Source organism: Stegostoma tigrinum, chromosome 18, assembly GCF_030684315.1.
Source record: "Stegostoma tigrinum isolate sSteTig4 chromosome 18, sSteTig4.hap1, whole genome shotgun sequence".
Lineage (NCBI taxonomy): Eukaryota > Metazoa > Chordata > Chondrichthyes > Orectolobiformes > Stegostomatidae > Stegostoma > Stegostoma tigrinum.
The window spans coordinates 26,702,475-26,723,882 of record NC_081371.1 but is presented as its reverse complement, the minus strand read 5'-3'; the positions used below and the strand labels follow the sequence as shown (position 1 = coordinate 26,723,882).

Below are 21,408 nucleotides of genomic sequence, written 5' to 3'. Positions count from 1 at the left end.
AACTTTGATATTCGTAATTATGGCAATGTTGATTTAAAGTAAAAACAAAAGATAATGCGCCAAAAAATTACATAACTTTAAATGGATTCACATGCATATTCTGCTTCTAATACAGTAGTTAATGAAAACATTTGTAACTCTGCAATCCAAAGGAAAGGATCATAAATTGTATTTAAAAAAATTTCTAGAATTGTTGAAGTCAGGACAGGCATTAGCATTGTGGCTCACATGATGGAAAACTGTAACCATATTTAATTTTGTTCATATTAGAATGTTTTCTTTTAGAGTGTTGGTTGTTGTGTTAATACATTTTCAATTGCTAGCATTCTACACTGACTGGCAATGTTTTACACCTTGATAGCAGATAGCTCTGTAGTTTTATTGCATATATGCAAGAAAACATCAAGTTTGCACATTCAGATCTGCTTACAGTTTGTATGAGTGAATGACTTGTGCATTTCTGAATATATCAGCATTCATGCACAAACTCCATGGATTCATTCATGTACAGCTCAATGAAGTAGATGTACGGTTCTACGTAGAACTTTGGTACAAAGAATCGGAATTCAAAGTGGGGATAGGGTTGTAAGAGCTAAGGATTTCAGGGCCTATATTATGAGCAAGCAACAGATCTATGGCCTAGAGTACCTGGACGGAACTTTGAAACAGGTTTCCTTAGCACTTGGCTGTCTCTGTGGTGTCTCTAATTGGCTGATCTAGTCAAGGTGGGTAAATTGCAAAATTCACTGCTTCTGTCTCAGGAGAAATTCTGCTAAATGACAGTATCTTCATTCTGTGCGATGTTGGTTGGATGAAGTCCACCACTCTCAGATGTAGACTGGAGGCTGCCATTCCCTCAGCTTCATTCACTAGCATCAGACTTGACATTTAAATTTACTGTTCTGTAACTAACTCAGTAAAACGGGAGCGTTTCTTGTTTTCTCCTACGTCTACTGCAGTCTAATGGAGATCTCTGAGGGATGTGGTACTTCATGTTTTTAAGACAACTGGTTTCAGAAGACCCCAGTAGAAATACAGATGATTTAACTCCTCAGAAGATCCAGATTCTGCGAGTTATTGTTGTTGTGGTGGCTGCTATGTATTAGCCCACCGAACATACCACAGAGGCCTATGTTCTGAATGAGACAAATATCTGGAAGTTTATCAACAACTAATTAAATATTATATCTCAGACTTGTGCAATCTCTGGGCTTCATGCTTACTTATATTAATATTACATTCGACATTTAGTTGACTGGCTGATTAGCTGGGCGACGTCTTGTAAGTCCAACTGTGGCTAACAGACTGGCTGACCAATAAACTTACTGTATATAAAGTAGATGAGAACTTTTATATGATGTGGCTACATGTCGTGCTGCCATCTAGCCATCTTAAATGTGTAACGCCTCTACAAGATCTTCAATAATGCCACAATTGTAGTGCATATACTGTTAAAGTTTAGGGGCTAGAGAGTGTGCAGAAAGGAGCTTAGCTACTCCTTGTTACAATAAATAACATGTAGGCAAATTGCAGCTTCATCATGGATTGCTGATTGTTTCCATTGAGAATTAGTTCCAAAGGAAATAGCACAATTTTTATTTTGTCTTAAGGCTTTCAATATTGTTCATCATGGGACTCTATTGGTAAAGATGTAAATTGTGTTTTTACATTCCCAAACCTTATATTTTGTTTAGGATATGGTTTCCAGTTTTCAAACTCTGTGAAGCTAACAGACAAATATTCTCTGTTTTGTATGACTTGAATTTCAAAAGTAATCAATTATGAATTTGAAAAGAAGTATGTTTTGAAAGAAAATTGAATTATTAGAGTACCATTACATTTTTGTGTCAATACCGATCATGAATTCCCTGCTATCGACATCCTAGGGTTATCATTGACTAGGAACTGAACTGCACTGGTCAGGAATGTGATGAAATACTCCCTACTTGCCTGGATGAGTGCAGCTGCAGCAACACCGTAGAAGCTTGACACCATCCAGGACAAAGCAGCTGGCTTGATTAGCACCACATCCACAAACATTTTCACAAACAGTCTCTCCATAACTTATGCTCAATAGCAATAGTGTGCAATATTTACAAGATGCACTGGAGAAGTTCACTAAGGCTCCTTAGACAGCATCTTCCAACCCATAGCTACTACCATCTGAGGATGAGGATGCATGCAAATTCCCTTTCAAGCCACTCGCCATCCTGACAAGCAAATACATCACCTTCCATTCAGTTTCACTGGAACATACACCAGGTGGACTGCAGTGGTTCAAGAAGGCATATCACCACCCCTCGTCAAGGGCAATGAGGGATGGACAGTAAAGGGTAGTCCGTTCAGTGATACACGCATCCCATGAGTGATTAAAAAACATTCCAATCATTCTCCCTTATCTGGAAATGGGTAGTATTTTTTGTTAAAGTGCGATAACTTCTTCATTTTGACTTAAAAATATTAAGAAGAAGCTTATGGATTTCACATTAGGATAGACATGTAATAGTCAAAGTAACTATAGATTGTATTTTACTGTTCAGGTGTCAATCGTATCTACGACAACATTGAGGCAATGATAGGATATAAGCCCTGGTCATACATGAAGTGGTGTTGGTTCATCTTTACTCCTAGCTTCTGCCTTGTAAGCTTCTCATTTCTTCCAATTTTATCCCAAATAGTTATCAAAATAAAAGCATTTCAGGTAAGGTTTCAATTATGTTACAAACCCAGCTGTCTTTTTTCCTACAGCGTAATGCATTTAAGGCTGTTCTATTTGGTACAAAGGTTTGCAAAATGTAGATGCAAATTACCATCCATGTCAAAATGACTTTCTGCAATTGTTTGCACTAGGAATTCATTACAATTGCCATGAGGAATTTTTGTTCTCTCCATGTTCTCTACCAATTCCATCCAACTACTTTTGCTGATGCACAGGTGGCAGAAGAGTACAGAAGTACATAGCAAGCCAAGCTTTGAACAGGTTTGGTCTTCTCCAGCATCCTCGGGCAGTGCAGCCAGGTAATGGCTGCTCAGAGCAATTGGACAAACCATGCCCAGATGGAAGGTTCCAGCTATTAATGGGCATAACTACCAGATTAGCCAATGATGTTGAAAAACAATTAGGAAATAGTAATGAATTCAAATTAAACCACCTTCCATTAAACCTTAGAATTACTAGTAATTACTAGTATTAATCTGTATCTCTAGATCACTAGTCTAGTAATATTTTCACAATACAACTGTCCATATAAGTGTACTAATTTCTCCAGTCTGTATATGTTTTCCAAAAGTCTTGCTACTGTCCCCCTTGATGTTCATTATGCTTTAAAGTTTTGTCATCAGCAAACCCTACAAAATTTGGATTTAATCGTAATGAGCTGTCAGGAGATCCATTAACATCAGATTTAGCATCCGAGCTCACAAGGTAGTGCAGAACGTCACCCAAACACAACACAATGCCATCCATGCTCTCATGACCAATTGCAACATTGTCATCAAACCAGCAGACAAAGGAGGAGCCATGGTTATACAGAATAGAACAGACTACTGTTTAGAAGAAAGCCAACAATTGAACAGCCAGTCACACTACAAAGAGTGACCTGCTGAGCTGAGCAAGGAGCACACCTGTCAACTCAAATGACTGAACAAGATCTTCAGAGTATCCCATGCACTCTCCTCCCACATACTTCTCACTTAGGAGACTTGTGCTGCCTTCTAAAGATACACTAAGCCAATATGCTTGGATGTCCCATTGTACCAGGAAACTGGACCCTGTGTGAGACTCTCTGGCTATGTCGAGGGCATCTTTCAACCCATTGTACAAAAAACACCCAGCTTCTGTCACAACACTACAGATTTCTTACATAAACTCAGCACCCATAGACCACGAACCAGAAACACTCCTCATCACAATGGACATTTCAGTACTCTATGTCAGCATAACCCACTATGATGTTATAGCCACAACAGCATCTGCACTCACCACTGAAAACTGCTAATTTCCAGATGCCATCCTACAACTCATCCACTTCATCTTTAACCACAAGGTCCTCACTTTCAGCAACCAGTTCTTCGTCCAGACACATGGAACAGCCATAGGGAACAAATTTGTACCCCAATGTGCCAACATTTTTCATGCACAAGCTTGAGCAAGATTCTTTGCTGCACAGCACCCCAACCAATGCTATGTACCAGATGCATTGACATTTTCTTCCTTTGGACTCATGATGAGGAATCATTGAAATGACTACACAATGATATCAACAAGTTTAATCCCACCATCAAACTTACCATGGACTACTCTTCAGAATAATTTTTCAACACACACATCTCCATCAAGGACAGACAGCTCAATACCTCACTCTACTGCAAGCCCACGGATAAGCTCACAATGCTACATTTCTCTAGCTTCTACCCTAAACATGTTAAAGAAGCCATCCCCTATGGACAAGCCCTGCATATGTACCAGATTTGGTCAGATGAGGCAGAATGCAAGAGACACATAACAATGCTGAAAGATGTTCTCATAAGAACAGGATATGATGCTCAACTCATCACCAGTTCCAACATGCGACAGTACAAAACCACAACGGCCTCCTCAGAAGAGAGACAGAGGATACGACTGATAGGGTACCCTCGATCGTCCAGTACTTCCCCAGAGCAGAGAAACTACACTATGTTCTTCACAGCCTTCAACATATCATCGATGGTGACAAATATCTCACCAAGATCATCCCTACACCTCCAATTCTTGTCTTCAAACAACCACCCAACCTTAAACTGACCATCATTTGCAGCAAACTGCCTAGCCTTCAGGATAACATCAACCACACAAACCTGTCATGGCAACTTCTGCAAGATATACCAGCTCATCAGCATGGATTCTACCATCTCACGTGGGAGCACGACCCACTACATACATGGCATGTACTCATGCGACTCAGCCAATGTTGTCTACTTAATATGCTGCAGGCTTGGATGCCCCGAGGCATGGTATATTGGAGACACCATGCAGACGCTACAACAATGGATGAATGGACACTGTTCAACAATCACCAGACACGGATGTTCCCTCCCAATCAGGGAAAACCTCACGGTCAAGGACATTTAGCCAATTTAGCCAAAACTTTAAAGCATAATGAACATCAAGAGAAGTATGTTGGAGAAGAGTGCATGGGATACTCGGGTAAGCATCCTCCAATGTAGCCTTTGAGATACACAACAACACAGAATCGCCAAGCAGAAACTGATAAGCAAGTTCTGTACCCATGAAAATGGCCTCAACTGTGATCTTGTGTTTATGTCATGCTACAATGTGACCCCACCATACTGTTCTGCATCTGTAAAATCTTCCTGACTGTCCTGTTTTTACACCGTCACCTCGATAACTGTTTATGATCGCTCTACTTTAATTAGTTTGCACAGTCTTCCATTACTTATTACTTTGGTCTGACCCTTGGCATGCAACTCTTATACTTATCATGTTATTCCAATCATTTGATTTGTGTCCAGCACCACCTTAGTTTTATTCTTTTGTAATTATCTCCCTGCCTTGATTAATCGGATTATAAGTCATCCATTCACTTGTGATTCAGCTATTAACGCTTTACTCACACCATCTGACACTGTTGATTACCTGCAGAGACTTATTACTCAGTCTATCGACACACACTCGTGCCATTTGTATGTCTTCTGATCTCTCTGATTATAAATTCTGTGCCTGCGTGCCTCATTTCATTTCACCTGACAAAGGGGCTATGCTCTGAAAGCTTGTGATTTCAAGTAAATCTGTTGGACTATAGCCTGGAGTTGTGCCACTTTTGACCAACACTGGCACCTCCACATCTTGAGGAACATTACTGTGTACTTTCCTCCAGCTTGATACGTAGCTGTTCACCATGAACCTTTTGACCCTTGCCTGGTTTTGCGCCTGTGCTGCCTCCGCCTCTTTAATCCCATGAGAATAAATTTCGCGAACAAAGTTTATTATGTGGTACAGCATCAAAAACCTTTGAAAGATTCAGATGCACCACATTATTCACACTACCCTCATTCACTCTCAAGATTACTTGATCAAAGAACTCAATCAAATTAATTTGAGAAGAAAATTCAGGCAAATGCAGAAAGAACGGTTGGTTGATTCCATTAAATTCCAGTCAAGGTGAGTATAGTTAAATTTACCTCCATAATACTCATTTCCTCTTTTTGTTGTTTAAATTGTATAATTTGTTTTATTTCATCTTTCTTGCTTTCTGTATCACCTTATATGGCTTGAGGGCATTCTTCCAAAGCTTCATCAATGATAGCAAATAACTGACAGGCAAGGTATATATTGAAGTTGCCTATGGAAGTTGGTCTGTCTAGTTTTTGCAAACTCCTTAAGTAGACAGGTCGCTGGCCTCTGATTGTGATCTGGCCAGGATCAGTATCATTGTCTCACCTCACACTGAACTCTAAATCCTAACCCTTGCTTTGTAGCTCCAATGTGCTTTCTTTTCAGGTTGCCCTTCTGCAATGCATCTCAGCTGATACTTTATGCCCTTTTCTTTCAGGGTACTTGCATTTTCTCTCTGATTAAATACAGCCCCCTCAAATACAACAAGACTTATGTATATCCAGTATGGGGCTATGCCTTGGGATGGCTGCTTGCATTCTCCTCTGTGCTGTGTGTCCCCCTTTGTATACTTTATAAGATCTGCACGACTAAAGGCACTCTGAAAGAGGTAATGTATTACTTTATTCACAGACTTTGAATGGTAGCAGTTGCTGGCTGTGGTACAACCAGAATTATGTATGAACAGTATATTATAAAAGCCACAAATCAACATGGGTTCTGAAAGTCCATAGACTAGGATGATAACTTTAGGATTGATATATTCACTGATACTGTCTATTAATGACAGAACTTAATGAGGTGAGTGGTATTTCCTTAATTTTCCTGCGTATTCATGGGATGGTCTGTCCTATTGAGCTTGAGAATATAGCTGACATCTAGCATTGAAGTAGGGGATGTTCAAAACCCCTGCATTCCCCTGTCCATACGTAGACTCCAGCCACATTATCTTTTGAAAAGAGATGATTGATTCGGTATTGTTGGGGTCTAGGCTATCAATCAGTGCAAATCAAGTCCAGAAAATATCAAGGAGCAAGAACACCTAACAAAAGGAGTCCCTGCACAGAATTTTTATCGGTAAAGTTCACACTGTGGACAAAAATCAAGTTAATTGTGCCCAACTTTATAATGTGATTTGTCACTAAGACTGCACATGTTAACAGTGTTGCCTCACTTTTGATTTTACATTGAATATAAAATAACCGATGGCCTTACATAAAGAGCATTTGGATCGATGCATCCAATTTTACGTCCAAACCCCTTCAGTGGCAGAGGAACATAGCAATTTACATTCAAGTGCTTTACAGTTTTACAGAAGCTTCCCTGCTGCTATCATGCATCTGTAGAATAGTTACTAAAGACTTGCAACACATGGCTGAGGGGATGACAATTTATTGCCACCATGAAATTCTGCAATAGGTGATTTTAAACCCCTAAGCTACAAATTGAATCATTGAGCTATATCAGGCAATTTACTTTCATATAAATTGTTACAATAACAATGGAAAATGTGAGCACTACCGTTATGTAAGTATTTCAAATAACTTTTTTTATTGTTGATGAGATATGTTGTCAAAGCTTTTCGTCTTGCAGTCATGGGGACAAAGACAAAAGTTCCAAATTTTAATCATCACAATAATTTAAGATATCAGAGATAAGGGTGCTGATAGTTGACAAGTCAATTCTGATTGACCAAGGTATTGGCATGCAGAAAGTAATGGTTAATTGTAAGTGCCCCATGCTTGCAAATAATTTAAAAAAAGTATAATACTTGAGCAAATCTTTTGTTTTATATGCGGAGAATAGGTCCCTACACATGAAATGTTTCATTTTTAGCAAGTGTAAGTAAACCTCTTTTTTTAATTCATTAATGGAAAGTGAGACCATTTGACTGGGTGAACATTTATTAGCCATTCCCAATTGCCCAGAAGGCAGTTAAGAGCCAAGCAAATTGTTGTGGGTCTGGAGTGCCATGTGAACTAAACCCAGATGGAAGTTTTCCTTCCCTAAAGGACATTAGCAAACCAGATTTTGTTTAATTCAAATTCCACCATTTACAATGCTGGAACTTGAGCCCATGCCCCCAGAAAATTAGTTTGGGATTCTGGATTGCTTGTCCAATGAATTACCACTGTACCACATCTTACCCCTTTGAATCCATTATGAACTTGACTGATTAACTTCACAAGATTGTTGGTATAGCTGTCAGTTCACTGAAAATTGTGCAACGAGTGCAGCCTAACAGCAGAATTACACGGAAAAGTAATGTTCGGTTTTGGGGTATGCATGCGTGGCCGAGCTGAGTGCAATCTTTTCTCTGTCCATACATGCAGCCAGAGAAACATGTTTGTTTTGATGTGTCAGTCATTGAGATATATATTCTAAGTACCTGGCATTGCTCCCACATATAAATTCATATTGCACATGGTATAACTATTTGATATGAAATAAAACTCTTTTTGGACTGACTAAAGCATCATAGTTGTGAAAAATACTGCTCATGCAACCATTGAAAGGTACCAGCATGGAATTCTAGTTTAACCTCTGTTTTCCAATTTTTTTGTAATACTTTGCCATATTCTGGGGATTTGTGGTAGACCAAAATTTTGTTTCCTCAGTATGCTAGTTAAGAATTTAGCTGATTTCTTTTTTTTCTTCTCAGTTTCTGACCAATAAAAACCTTGCACTTGTTAATGGGCACAACTTAGAGAAAAGGAGGATTAGACTATTTATAGATTGACAAGCTATTATGTTTGAGAAAACAGACATAAGATGTCAAAGTAATAAAAGAGAGAGTCCATAATGAAAAAGTGATGTAAATAAATTAACATGTTTTCATTGTATTAGGGTTACACATATCAAAGCCAATTGTGTGAAATTAAACAGGAATGTGTTCCATGGATCTTAAGAATTACTTTTTCAGCAATCTTGTCAATAGAATTTGAGTTATTTGCTCAGCTGCAAACTTGATTGCATCAAAGTTAGCTTCCGTATAAAGATTATACTAATCAGATCATTCCTGGCCAAGTATTACATTACAATCCCATTTGATGCTATGACCAATTAAGTGAGATTCAGGCCAATTTCCTTGTCACTTTTTGGAAATTAGTTTTCATGACTGTCATGATCCACCTCTCTCTTCATGGTACCTTCTTCATGAAAACATGTTCCCTTTGCACCACTGTTACAAATGCAGTCCTACTTCCTTTCCTCATGTCTCCTTTTTGGAAGACTCCTTAGATGTTCCTGCTACTGAAATCAGTATCTCATTGTAGGAGTGTTTGATGTTTTGAGTTTCACACATTTCTCCTGATGAGTTCAAGGTGAACAGCTTTACAACATGTCTCTCTTTCCATCAATAATGTTTAAACTATTTTATTGTGTTTGTATCACTAATAGTTGGACTTTCTCCATTTTACTCTGATAAATAGTTATCTATTTCAGGGTACATTAATACCCTGCAGCTGGATGTTTAAAAAGAATGACCTTGCATTTATACATCATGATCTCAGGGCATCCCTAAAGTGCTTCACATCTAGGAAAGTGTAGTCGCTGTTAGAAAGCAGAGAAATTCAGAGAGCGATTTTTGCAAAGCATGATCATAAATCATGGATGATGAATAAATGTTAGTCAAGATATTAGAAGAAGCCCACCAACCTTCTTTTAATGTCAACTTTTTTTAACCTCCTTGGTTGTTTACAACAGAGCTTTAAGTTGGTTGTGAAGATGCTTCAAGTTAAAAAAGCACAAGTTTATTGCCTCATAAACACCTAGCTCATGCATTATACTTTGTATAGTCACTTGACACACACAGACACACATGCGCGTGTATACACACAAACACACACACACACACACACACACACACACACACACACACGCTCACATACTCACAAAGACACAGAGACATGCAAAGACTTAAAAAAGGATTGTGGTCAGTATAAAGGAATTAAGGGTATGCATTTCAGTGTCCTTTGGAGTATCCCTGAGGCATAAGATTTTAATCTAAGAACTTCATGCGTTTTTTAGTTTCTTGACTTTCTACAGCCATGAGTATTGGAGCCATCTTTTAAGTTTTTAGTCTTTTGATGTTTCCTTCAAGTCAGTGTTATCACCAGTGTTTTACTTCTTGAGAAAGAGTGAGCCCTTTCAAGCCAAAATTCAACTTTACAGTCGAAAATCCATCTCTTCCTATCTGCCAGAAAAGCTCCTTGAAATAAAAGTTGATAGTATATTCCAACAGCTAATATTTGTTTTCTCAGCATGGTGAATGAGGGTGATTTTCACCTCTAACAGATGATGATTCTCATAAAGGTACAAACCAAGTAGGAGGTTGAGGTCTTTGTACATCTCCCATTGGGATTGCTGACTAGTTCCACTTCCATGTGTAAAATGTTAATTTTAGCTCTGATTATTCATAGTTCAATCTAAATCAATTTTATGGAATTTGTCTGACTGATAATCCCTGTGGCCCTTTGTAAAACTGTTTCTTTTGATGAAATTGAAGAGGATTAAGTTGGTAGATAGAATTCTCAGTTCAGTATCTCATCTGGTATATAACTAATGTGAAGAATAGACTAAATATGATACTTTCAACAGTTCAGCATTTCTGCAGTATTAGCTTCTCTCTGGCCTTGTTTCATGTACCATCAACGAAAATTCTAGATAAATTCTGTAGCAAATAGTGGCAGAGCCCCTTTCAGCTAAAAAAAGAATGTTGATACCCATTAAAACAGTGACCACTTTGTCAAATTTCTCCTTTACGATTTTTGTAGAGAGAATGTCAAGGCCTTAGTGAGGCTAGAGAAGCAATTCATTAAGATGGCACAAGTTATGAATAGCTTCAGCTACAAAAAAAATGAGAATAACTGATACTGGGAACTGCAGATGCTGGAGAATCCAAGATAACAAAGAGTGGAGCTGGATGAACACAGCAGGCCAAGCAGCATCTCAGGAGCACAAACCTGCCCAGTTCTTCCCCTCCCCCCACTACATCAGAAAACCAGCCCAGCTCCTAAGTTAATTTAAGGACCTCAGCCTGAAACGTAAGCTTTTCTGCTCCTGAGATGCTGCTTGGCCTGCTGTGTTCATCCAGCTCCACACTTAGTTATCTTATGAGAATAACTGAGTTCTTTTTGTTACAATGATCTAAGTTGAGTAGGCTTTCTCTTGTTGCAGCCTTGTCCTTGTTTTAAACTAGGTCAATTATGTACCTTCAATTCCATAAGCCTCAACTTCAGCAATAGTTTCTTATGAAAGATTGTATCAGATGCTTTCTGGAGGCCCAGACATTCTGTTGGTCACCGCTTTATTCAGCTGTTCAAAAAATTCATTGAGATTTGGCAGGCATATTAATGATAATTTACAAATTCTCTCTGATCAGCTGAAAATTTTCAGAATGTTCAGTGACTCTATGCTTAGCTATGAACGACTGCATTTTCCTGGACTAGAATGTAAAGGACACAAGGTATTGAATGAGATTTCAGCTGTTTAGGATTTAATTAAGGACATTTACCTTCATAATATTATCTAAAGTAAGTTGCTGATTTGATATTATACTGCAGTTGTTCATTAACCATCTGTTCAATTTTATTAGCAATAGATTTTTTGCTGAATTAATGTTAATTTAACTCAAATTTTTAGAATAAAACTATTCCTGTAGAACCACAGAAAGCTGAGACTGCTGATAGTTTGTCCCCAAGAAGAACAAAAATATTATTTTCCCAGCATAGATTGACATATATATGAAAGTTGAAATCTCGGAACCTTTGGCATGCAATTGGAATGCGGTTGGAATGCGATTATCTAAAACCTTGTTTCTCTGTCCCAGGTAGTGAGTCAGCTTCACACCATTTGTTCTTCAATATTGAGTTTAAAGAAATATTCTCCAATGTCAGACCAGCCTCCTTCAAGATGCTGCTTTCCAGCTTTCAATCACTGCTCATGTAACATCTCCAGCTTCAGGTTGAAGTGGCTGATTATTGGTAGTGTCAGTTACTGGAGTGTTCCCAAGTTCTGGCTCTCTCCTTCATCCACATGAACAAGGAATTAAAGAGCTCTTCAAAGCTTCAACTCCACCTTTGAGCAGACTGGAAAGCCAGCCAGCCAGGATGGATGTGAGTAACCTGATCTGATGCTAGGTAGTTGAGTTTCTTTCCACTCAACACCAGGCCTCCCCCACCTGTGAGGTGGTTCCATTCCACCAGACTTCGACCCTCCCTCACTCTGTCAAGGCAAAAACATGAGTAGCTTCAAAGAAGCATTTACCTTGCTCCAACCAGCTGAGAGCCAGTTCCCCTGGTCCTGTTCTGAACTTGATAAACTCTCCCTCAGGCTTGGGTCCTGTACCCAGAGTAGCTTCTCCAATCACAGGTTCCCTTCCTTCTGTCTTGGCTGCTATATCCAGAACATCTATACATCTATTATTTGAAAGGAAGTCAAGACAGGAGAGAGAGGAACCTGACATTGGAGGTGGTAGAGAGAGGTAGCTTCTTCGATTAGAGGACATGTTTCTGACCAATTCTGTCTCTGTCATCTACGGGGTCACCTGTCTGAATGGTTTCCTCAATGATTGATTGAATTTTTCGGTGCAGTACCAGGCCTTATAGAAGTATGTTCACCCATGTGTATTTCAATTCCTGGTACAGAGAAAATTAAGGGAATTTAGCTACACAGTTAGATTGGGAAAGCTGGAGTAGTGCTTCATGGGGGAAAGAATGTTGAGGGTGTGGTCTAAGGATCTAAAAGGGTTAATGCTGAAGATTTCTCCCAAGCACCACAGACTATGATCATGCCAAAAGGACTCAGTCAGAGAACAGCTTAGGATCTCAAAAGAGTAAGGTGGCAAGTAGAAAAGTTTTCCTTGACAAAAAGGTGCTGTTTGCAATCTGTGAAAGCTAGAAGAAAGTGATATAGTTATAACTCAAATCAAGCATTGCCATCACAGTAAACAGGCACCACAGAGCATGGTGACAGCTAGGGAAATTAAGTGCCACAATAGAAATTTCTTTAAAAAGATGAAAAATTCAAGGCACATTCAGAATTAAAGTGATCAATGGACAATTTAGAAGCAGAAATGTATAAAGCATAATGGAAGACAATCGAAGCCTCAAAAAAGACTGGAAATTAATTATTGGACAGGAATCATTTATTTAGTTCCAGGGGATTCATCCAGAAGAAACTATGACAGCAACAAGAGTTTTTATACGTAATAACAAAGGATTCAATTCCCTTTAAGATAATTTGTTGTAGGCAGTGGGATTCATTCAGTAAAGCCATTAAGGAAATTGGGAATTGTTTAATAAGGTCACAATAGCAGAATCCATTTAGGGAAATCTGTAATTCTTGGGGGAAATCTTTAATATTAACCCTTTTAGACCCTTGTAACACACCCTCAAGATTCTTTTCCCTGTGAAGGACTACCCCAGCCTTTCCAATCCAACCATATCACTACATTCACTCACTCTTTGAATGATTTCATTTCACTCACAAAAGATCGGAATTCTCTACTTTAACCGCAAAAGTGGAGGAAAAGCTTCCAGTGCAGTAGCGCAGTAGCAGTATTGCTATGTGGAAGAATGCCTTTTAAGTAAGAGGAGTAAACAATCACCTTAGTACAACATGGAAACAAAAGTTATTTTTTCCAGAAAGATTTAATTTCCGAGTTGGGCTAATTGCTTCCTTAAGGAAGTATGCTTTTGTGCACAGTTTGGACTACAGCTGAAGGCATTAGAGATCACCAAAGTGTAAATGAAGCAATTTATACTTTTGATAACAATTGCTTGGACTGCAGAACAAATAAAATTCTTGCAAGTGCAATATTTGATAGAGTTCAACATCCAAGGAAATCCATAAAGGATTATGTTAGTGACTCCTGTGGATTAGTGGAAAACTGTGATTCTGGTAACTAAAGTCAAAATTTATAAGAGACAGAATCGTTGATGGAATTGCTGATGAGTCTTTGACAGATTTATTACAGTCAATGCAAAATTCGATTCTGGAGAAGCCATTCAGACAGTGAGAGAAGCAAAAAAATTGAGAGTCAACAGAGCTCAATACTAAGTGATAAAGATTGCTGTTATCACTGAAAATCAGTAGAATCCATTCATTTCTTAAGGTACAAATCCTTGAAGGATACATATGATAAAGCCAATGCATTGAAGTATGGCATATATCAGATACTAGCAGTTATTATCAATTCTGTGGAGCAAAAGAACATCACTTGTTGCCTCTTAATCTTCCTTGCTCCAAGGAGAATACGCACAATTTCTCTAATCTTTCTTTGTATCTAAAAGCCCTCATTCCTGGTATTATTCTAGTAAATTTCTTATAAACTCTCTCAGGCTTTACTGTCCTTTGTTAAATAAGATGCCCAGATAAGCGTGGTTTGACCGATGATTTTTAGAGGTGAGGTGTGCATAACTTTCTTGCTTTTATACTCTTAGCCTTTATTAATAAATCCAAGAATCTGATAAGCCTTCCTAACAACTGTTTCAACTTGCCTGGCTACCTTCAATGAATTATACACTTGAACCCAAGATCCCTCTGCCCCTCTACTCCCTCCAAAGTTGTATCATTCAGCCTATATCATTTTTCCATGTTTCTTCTACCAAAATGCATTACCTCACATTTCTCTGCATTGAACTTCATTTGCCAGATCTCTTCCCATTTGCTCAGTGCCTCTCTGAAGTCGTTCAGCATCATCCTCACAATTCACTATTCACACACTAACTTAGTATCATCTACAAATTTAGAGATTTTGCCCTCAAAACCCGTCTCCAAATCATTTATATAATCAGAAAACATAAGGGTTACAACACTAAGTCCTGGGGAGCACAACTTTCATCTCTTCTCCAGTCTGAGAAATGCCCATCAATACCTATTCTGTTTTCTATCTTTTAGCCACCTTCTAATCCATGCTGCCAAGAACCCATCAGTCTCAAGTATTTTTAATTTGCTAACCAACTTGCTAAATGGTATTATGTCAAATGCTTTTTGGAAGTTCAAATATATAACATCCTCAGCACAATCTTCATTCACCACCAGTGTCAACTCATCAAAAAACTTGACTAAATTTGTCAGACATAACCTGCCTTGACAAAGCCATGTGGACTGTCTTGTATTAACTTTATATTTTTCTGTGTATTTTTATCTTATCACATATTATGGCCTCCATCGGTTTTTGCCACTATTGATGCCAAGTTGACAGGTCTGTACTTTCTTGGGTTATCCTTTGACCCCTTAAACAACAATGTCATATTTGCAACCCTCCCGTACCCCAGGACTAATCCTATATCAGAGAGGTCTGGAAAATTTCTGTTAATAGCTTCACAATTTACTCCCTTACCATCCTCAGAAATCTAGGATGCATCTAATCCTGTCTTGTCAGCTTCTCTACCTGGAGTGCTACTCCAAATTTTAGCACCTCATCTTTATTTATCACTCAGCACCCACTTTTCAACTGGGCCATTATCACCATTGTCTAATTTGATAAAGACAGGGGCAAAATATTAATTTAGTACTCCACCATACCTTTTGCTTCAGTAAGCAGTTTACCCTGCTTGTTGCTTATGAGCCCACTCAATTCTTTGCCAATCTTTTATTATTAATATGTTTGAAGAACATTTTACTATTTGCTTTAGCATAGCCTGGCATCCCTTCCTCCTACTTCCTTGTAAACTTCCTTATTTCTGTCTTAGCCTCACTCCTGCATTTGAGATATTCTTCCGGATTTCTATTGCAATTTTTAGTCTGGTACATGTCATATGTTACATTTTTCTTCCTTGTTTTCTCATCAGTATCCTTAGCCATCCAGGATTTGGAAACTCTATATTTATTTCTCATAGTATGTACCTAGCTTGCACACTCTTTATTGTGTTTTAAAAGTCTCCCATTTGTCATCCACAGTTTTATGCACCGAATATGTTTTCAATGATAATGGGAACTGCAGATGCTGGAGAATCCAAGATAACAAGATATAGAGCTGGATGAACACAGCAGGCCAAGCAGCATCTTAGGAGCAGAAAAGCTGACATTTTGGGCCTAGACCCTTCATCAGAACCGAAACATCAGCTTCCCTGCTCCTAAGATGCTGCTTGGCCTGCTGTGTTCATCCAGCTTCACACCTTGTTCCCTATGTTTTCAATGAACCTACTCAAGTTCAACTTTCAGACCCTTAAAATCTGTCCTTTTCCAGTCTGGGATCTTATTCCTTGACTGGTTTTTATCCTTTTCTAAACTAATATTGAACTTTATCATCTCATGATCGCTATTTTTCAAATGCCGCCCAGCTCTAAAGTTCTCTACTTGGACTGTCTGATTTTCTATGACCAGATTCAGCACAGTTTCCTCCCAAGTAGGACTGGAGATGTACTGTGACAACAAAGTCACCACTCCCTTTCTGTTTCTCACCTCTAGCCGTATAAATTCAAATTGAGGAACTGTATCTCATTCAAGGGTAGTAGTAATATCTTTCACCAAGGCTGCTACACCAACTTGCTTTTTAACCACCCTTTTCCTGCTAAAAAACTTATAACTGAAGTATTAAGCACCCAATCCTGTTCTTGAACCATATTTCTGTCAATACTACCATGTCACATCCCCCGAGAGCAATTTCTGCTTCCAGTTCCTGAATTGTATTCACTATACTCTGTGTATTTGCATACATCTAATTTAACCCTGCCCTTATCTCTTTCTTGGTCTTTAGGAGGTGACCATTTTTTTGTTTATGGTCAATGCACAAACCTTCACTGACTTATTTTTCTCCATTCCCCATTTCTCTGCTTTTCCCTCTCTAAAAATGAGGCCCATTAGTCAACCCATACAGTATTTAGTCTCTCAGCCAGGAGTTCAGTTCTATTTCAGCTCAGATGAAGACCATCTCTTCTGAACAGCCTTCCTTCCCAAAGGTGATCCCAGTGCCCCAAAAATGTAAACCCCCTCCCCTCTACACAGTCTGTCAAGCTGTGCATTTACCTTCCTGATCTGCTTTTGTCTAACTTGGCGAAACTTGTGGCACAGGTAGTATTTCTGAGATCACTACTCTGGAGGTGTTGAGTTTCAACCTATCCCTAATTCCTGAAACTGATTCTGCAAGTCTCCAAGCCGTCATTAATTCAAACATGAGCCACAAACACTAGTTGTTCACCTTCACTTTCCCCAGAAGTTTATCTAGCCATTCTGTTATGTCCCGATCCCCTGCACCTGGGAGACAATAGACCATGTGGGGCTCTCAATCTCAGCTTCAAACTATTTATTTTCTTATTCGTTTAACTTGCTGGAATTTTTTTTGAAGAGGTAACAGTGAGGTTTGATGAGGGTAACTGTACATGAACTTTCAAAAGACATTTGACAATGCTGTACAACAGATGTGCGAATAAAGTTAAATTCATGGAAAAAATGAAACCGTAACAATGAGAATGCAAAATTGGCTGACTAATTGGAAGTAAAGTTTGGTAAAAGGGGAGGGTTTATAGTGGAATTCCAACGAGTCAGTATTAAGATCCTTGCTTTTCCATATAATATATTTATATATTTACGCAGGGACAACTTCAAAGTTTGTGGGTAATATGAAATGTAGAATCATTATAATCTATGAGAATAGTTTAGTACTCCAGAATGATAGAGGCAAGTTGATGCAATGCGCAGATAGGTGGCTGATGAATTTCAATGTGGAAACGTGGGACAGGCAAAATAAAATGGCAGGTAGAATATTGAGGGAGGTGAAGGAGAAGTAGGACATGGGTGTATCTGTGCATACATCGCTGAGGTGGCCAGGCAGGATGAGAATAGCTAATAAAGCATACAGTATCCTGTATTTATGGAGGCATAGACAGTACAAGAGCAAAGTGGTTATGCCGAACTTATACAAGATTCTTGGCAGCTGGACTGCAATTCTAGGCACCATAGCATAAGAGGTATATGAGAGCCTCAGTGAGAGAACAAGGTAGTGTGCCTTAAATGGGCAACCTCTTGCCAATGGACGAAGTGGTATTAGAGCTAGGAGAATGTAACTTAGATGGCAAAACACGTGTGGAACCCCAAGAAAGTGAGTGACCTAATGGGCGTGCACCAAAAACCCTGTAGCAGGCCGAAAAAATGGTGTTCATGTGCTCACCATTGGTCATGTAGCACTCCAAGTGATCAGTGGTCAGAAGAATGTATTGGAAAGTACATTTCCTCTTCAACACTCATCTGTCTCTCACAGGTCTCTATACAGTCACAGGCCCTATAGGACAACCTTGTATCTCTGCAAAGGAGGTAAAGATCTCAAAGGCTGAAAGGTCAAATCATTGCCCCCCACTTTCAGTTTGGTTGGTAGTTCTGCATGACGAGCAATAAGATCAAAACCTGATGCGTATTATAGAGATATGCCCAAACTGCTGATGAAGATGTTTTCAAACTGCTGATGAATGCAAGGAGAGCTTTGGTCAGTCACACTGGGAGCAGTGTGGGAGGGCACAGTGTTGTTCAGCTTTTGATTAATGACATATCTCTAGAGTCAAAAAGGGAGCAAAAGCAATGTACACATCTGCACGAGTGATGGAGTCCATCCAGATCTCGGGTGAGCTAAATTGAAAGAGTGACAGCCCATATGGACCACCACAATTAGTGAACCATACATTGGATGCCAGAGTTATAAGGGCCTCTGCGCTACTACCTCTTCTGTGTTTTAATGCCTTCCTTTGTCTTACATGTGGATAGAAGTATTGAGTGTAGTCACAATGCCTGAATAAACATGCAAGCCTATGACAGTTTCTAGTTGGATGCTTCCCCATAACTGTTCCTGCAGTGGTTAATCTTTCCAGAGCATGAATTGGTTCCCATGTACTCAGTTTATATTTACCATCTAATGCTGAGGCCTTGAACCCAAACTCCATCCTGACAAATATTTATCTCAGTTTGCCTTGTGGATGCCCTTTGCAGTGACTAAGTCATGGCACTTAACTTTGTAAAGTGCAGGAGGTCATTGACCCTTTTGTGGAACTGATCCCAAATTCACTTGTGGCTCCTGCCATCATTGAAGAACAGAGCCTCCTGCCTTTCCCGGAAGACCTGGGGAGGATATGCAAGGAGGCATTGCTACATTGTGGGGCTCTCATTGTCTGCATAAGGGCATTCTACAGTAATTGAATGGAGTAACAGCAGATAACTGAGCTCAATGGGTAGGTTTGGAGTGGTGTTTAAGACTTTCAAGACTTCAGGAGGGAATCTACTACTTTTGAATATGACGAGGGATTGGACAGCGCCAATTCCCGGGATCCTGGGTGACAGTTCAAAAAGGGAATGGCAGCATTTTCCGTGAAAACCAACCTGAAAGATGTTGCTAGCTGGCAGGAAGTTGATGCCTGTGTGGGTGATGTCGAATGACGTCACCTATACTTTCCTGCCTGTCCTACCACATGACTAACCAGGCCTCTCATCTTTCTATAGCTAATTCATTGTGTGCTTTTGTGAGGCCACTTGTTTGACCTTTGAGTTGAGGTCCCATGTCTTTCTGCTCCTGCCATTGGGACATTCAAACAATAGATGAAGAATGTAAACTCCCTCTGCCCAGTTCATTGAAGTTCATGTAGTTCGAATATTTCTCCATGCTCTGTCACTCACTCCCCAAGGTTAGGTACCAGAATATCTGTCTTCTTAAAGATTTCACGTTTGACAGGTTACTTTGTAATGTGATCTATCTGATTCCCAGCAGCACACAAATGATGTTATGAATCTGGTTGTTTCAGCTCTTTGCTGTCAAGCACTCCGGTTGATTTTAGCAGTGCTGCATGAAGGCTTAATCAGTTCAATCTTTGAGATAATCTGCAAATAGCTGATTTGCTTGACAGTTGATGACAGCAGAGCACTTGCTTCATGGTTAATGTCTCATATGAAGTATACATGTCAAAACATATTAAGCTGTGCATCTTTAGAAGAAAAATCAGTTCCTAAGTCTCGAAACATGAGCCAGATAATGTTTGAAAAGTCAGATCTAAGGCAAGAAAAGGGAATGGGGAACATTGGGGTGACTCCAGTTTCATCTAGAAAATGAGGAGTCAGTGCTGTTGGTGCATTGTTTTGAATTCTGAGAGTCCTCACTGGCACTCATGGCACAAGAGTCAGAAAGTCCTGCGTGATTTTTATGTCTATAAAATGATTGTCTAGAAAATCATAAAAGAATCATTGAACATTACACCAAAATCACCAACTAAATTGAGTATCGTGTGGGACATTGAAGCTAAACCCTTTTGCTTATTGATTATATTAAAGTACACACAATATTTAAAATCACTGCCATCGGCACCAGCCAATGATACATTCTGATGTTCGATACCAGTACATGAATATATTTTTCTCCTGTAGCGCATTCTTCACCACATTCATCCGGCTGATGACTCATTGCAGTCCAAGAAATCGAGGAAAGATCCACTGCTGTGTGGCAATCTGAATTCTGATCTCAAACTATCTTCACTCAACACTCAGGATGGCCTGCTGGAGAATGTGGCTGTTTGATGCTGCAGAAAGAGATGCAGCCACTTTTCAGAGCAATTCCAGGCTGAAGCAATGTCAATAATTTGATTCACCTCCTTCAGAGACCCGATTTCAGTCCTGGCCAGGCATCAACCTGTCCGTCATGTGTGTTGTACAAAGAAATTCACCAAATATTCTACACTGGTTTTCCCTGAATCAAAACAAGTAGATGTCAGTAGTGCATTGCAATCAATTTATCCAATAAACCCACAAAATTCATTCTGTGAAATATATATATTTCTCTGGTGCGTTGTTGGAATTAATTGTACAGAATGTCAGTTTTGTAGTGAGAAATCTCAGTCAGCAGAATTTCATGTCCTTAGGAAAATTGCTAAAGCCAGAGGATTTTCTAAGGCAATATTTAATAATGTCTTAATGAAAGTATAATCATCATAAAAATCATCTTGTTCAACGTACAGAAAAATGTTTGGCGTCATTCATGGAATAAGTTTTGCCCTAGATTGAGGAGACACGTTCATTGATGAGTCTGCTCTGGGAAAATGATTGAATAAATGCAACAAGTCAAATGTATTTGGGTAAAGTTCTTCTCTTGTATGATTCTGAAATGCATATTCAAATGATGTCCATTTTCATCAAAATGTTCATGAGTTCAACCATTTGACATCTTATAAGGCATTTTTGCTTAAAATGAGCATTTATTTGACAAAATTCACCTTTTTTACAAATGTTGAAAATATAGAGCACTTACAGCAATATGTTATTTGTTCAAGTGAATAGCTTGGATTGCATTTTCCTCAACTTAGATTAAAGAATAATGGAAA

The 21,408-nt window shown here is 39.0% G+C and overlaps 1 protein-coding gene across 4 annotated transcripts in view; it reads left to right on the top strand.

Annotated features, from left to right (window-relative positions):
* LOC125461122 (sodium- and chloride-dependent GABA transporter 2-like) overlaps positions 1 to 21,137 on the top strand; it is a 77,443-nt gene extending 56,306 nt beyond the window's left edge. For 2 of the 4 annotated variants that reach the window (XM_059652415.1, XM_059652416.1), the window contains 3 exons: positions 2,541 to 2,701; positions 6,552 to 6,722; positions 20,459 to 21,137. In XM_059652415.1, the coding sequence (XP_059508398.1) occupies positions 2,541 to 2,701; positions 6,552 to 6,722; positions 20,459 to 20,608 (482 nt within the window). In that variant the 3' untranslated portion in view covers positions 20,609 to 21,137. The remainder of the gene's footprint in view (positions 1 to 2,540; positions 2,702 to 6,551; positions 6,723 to 20,458) is intronic. The other 2 variants (XM_048549531.2, XM_048549533.1) reach the window with 2 other exon arrangements.
* Positions 21,138 to 21,408: the final 271 nt, after the last annotated feature.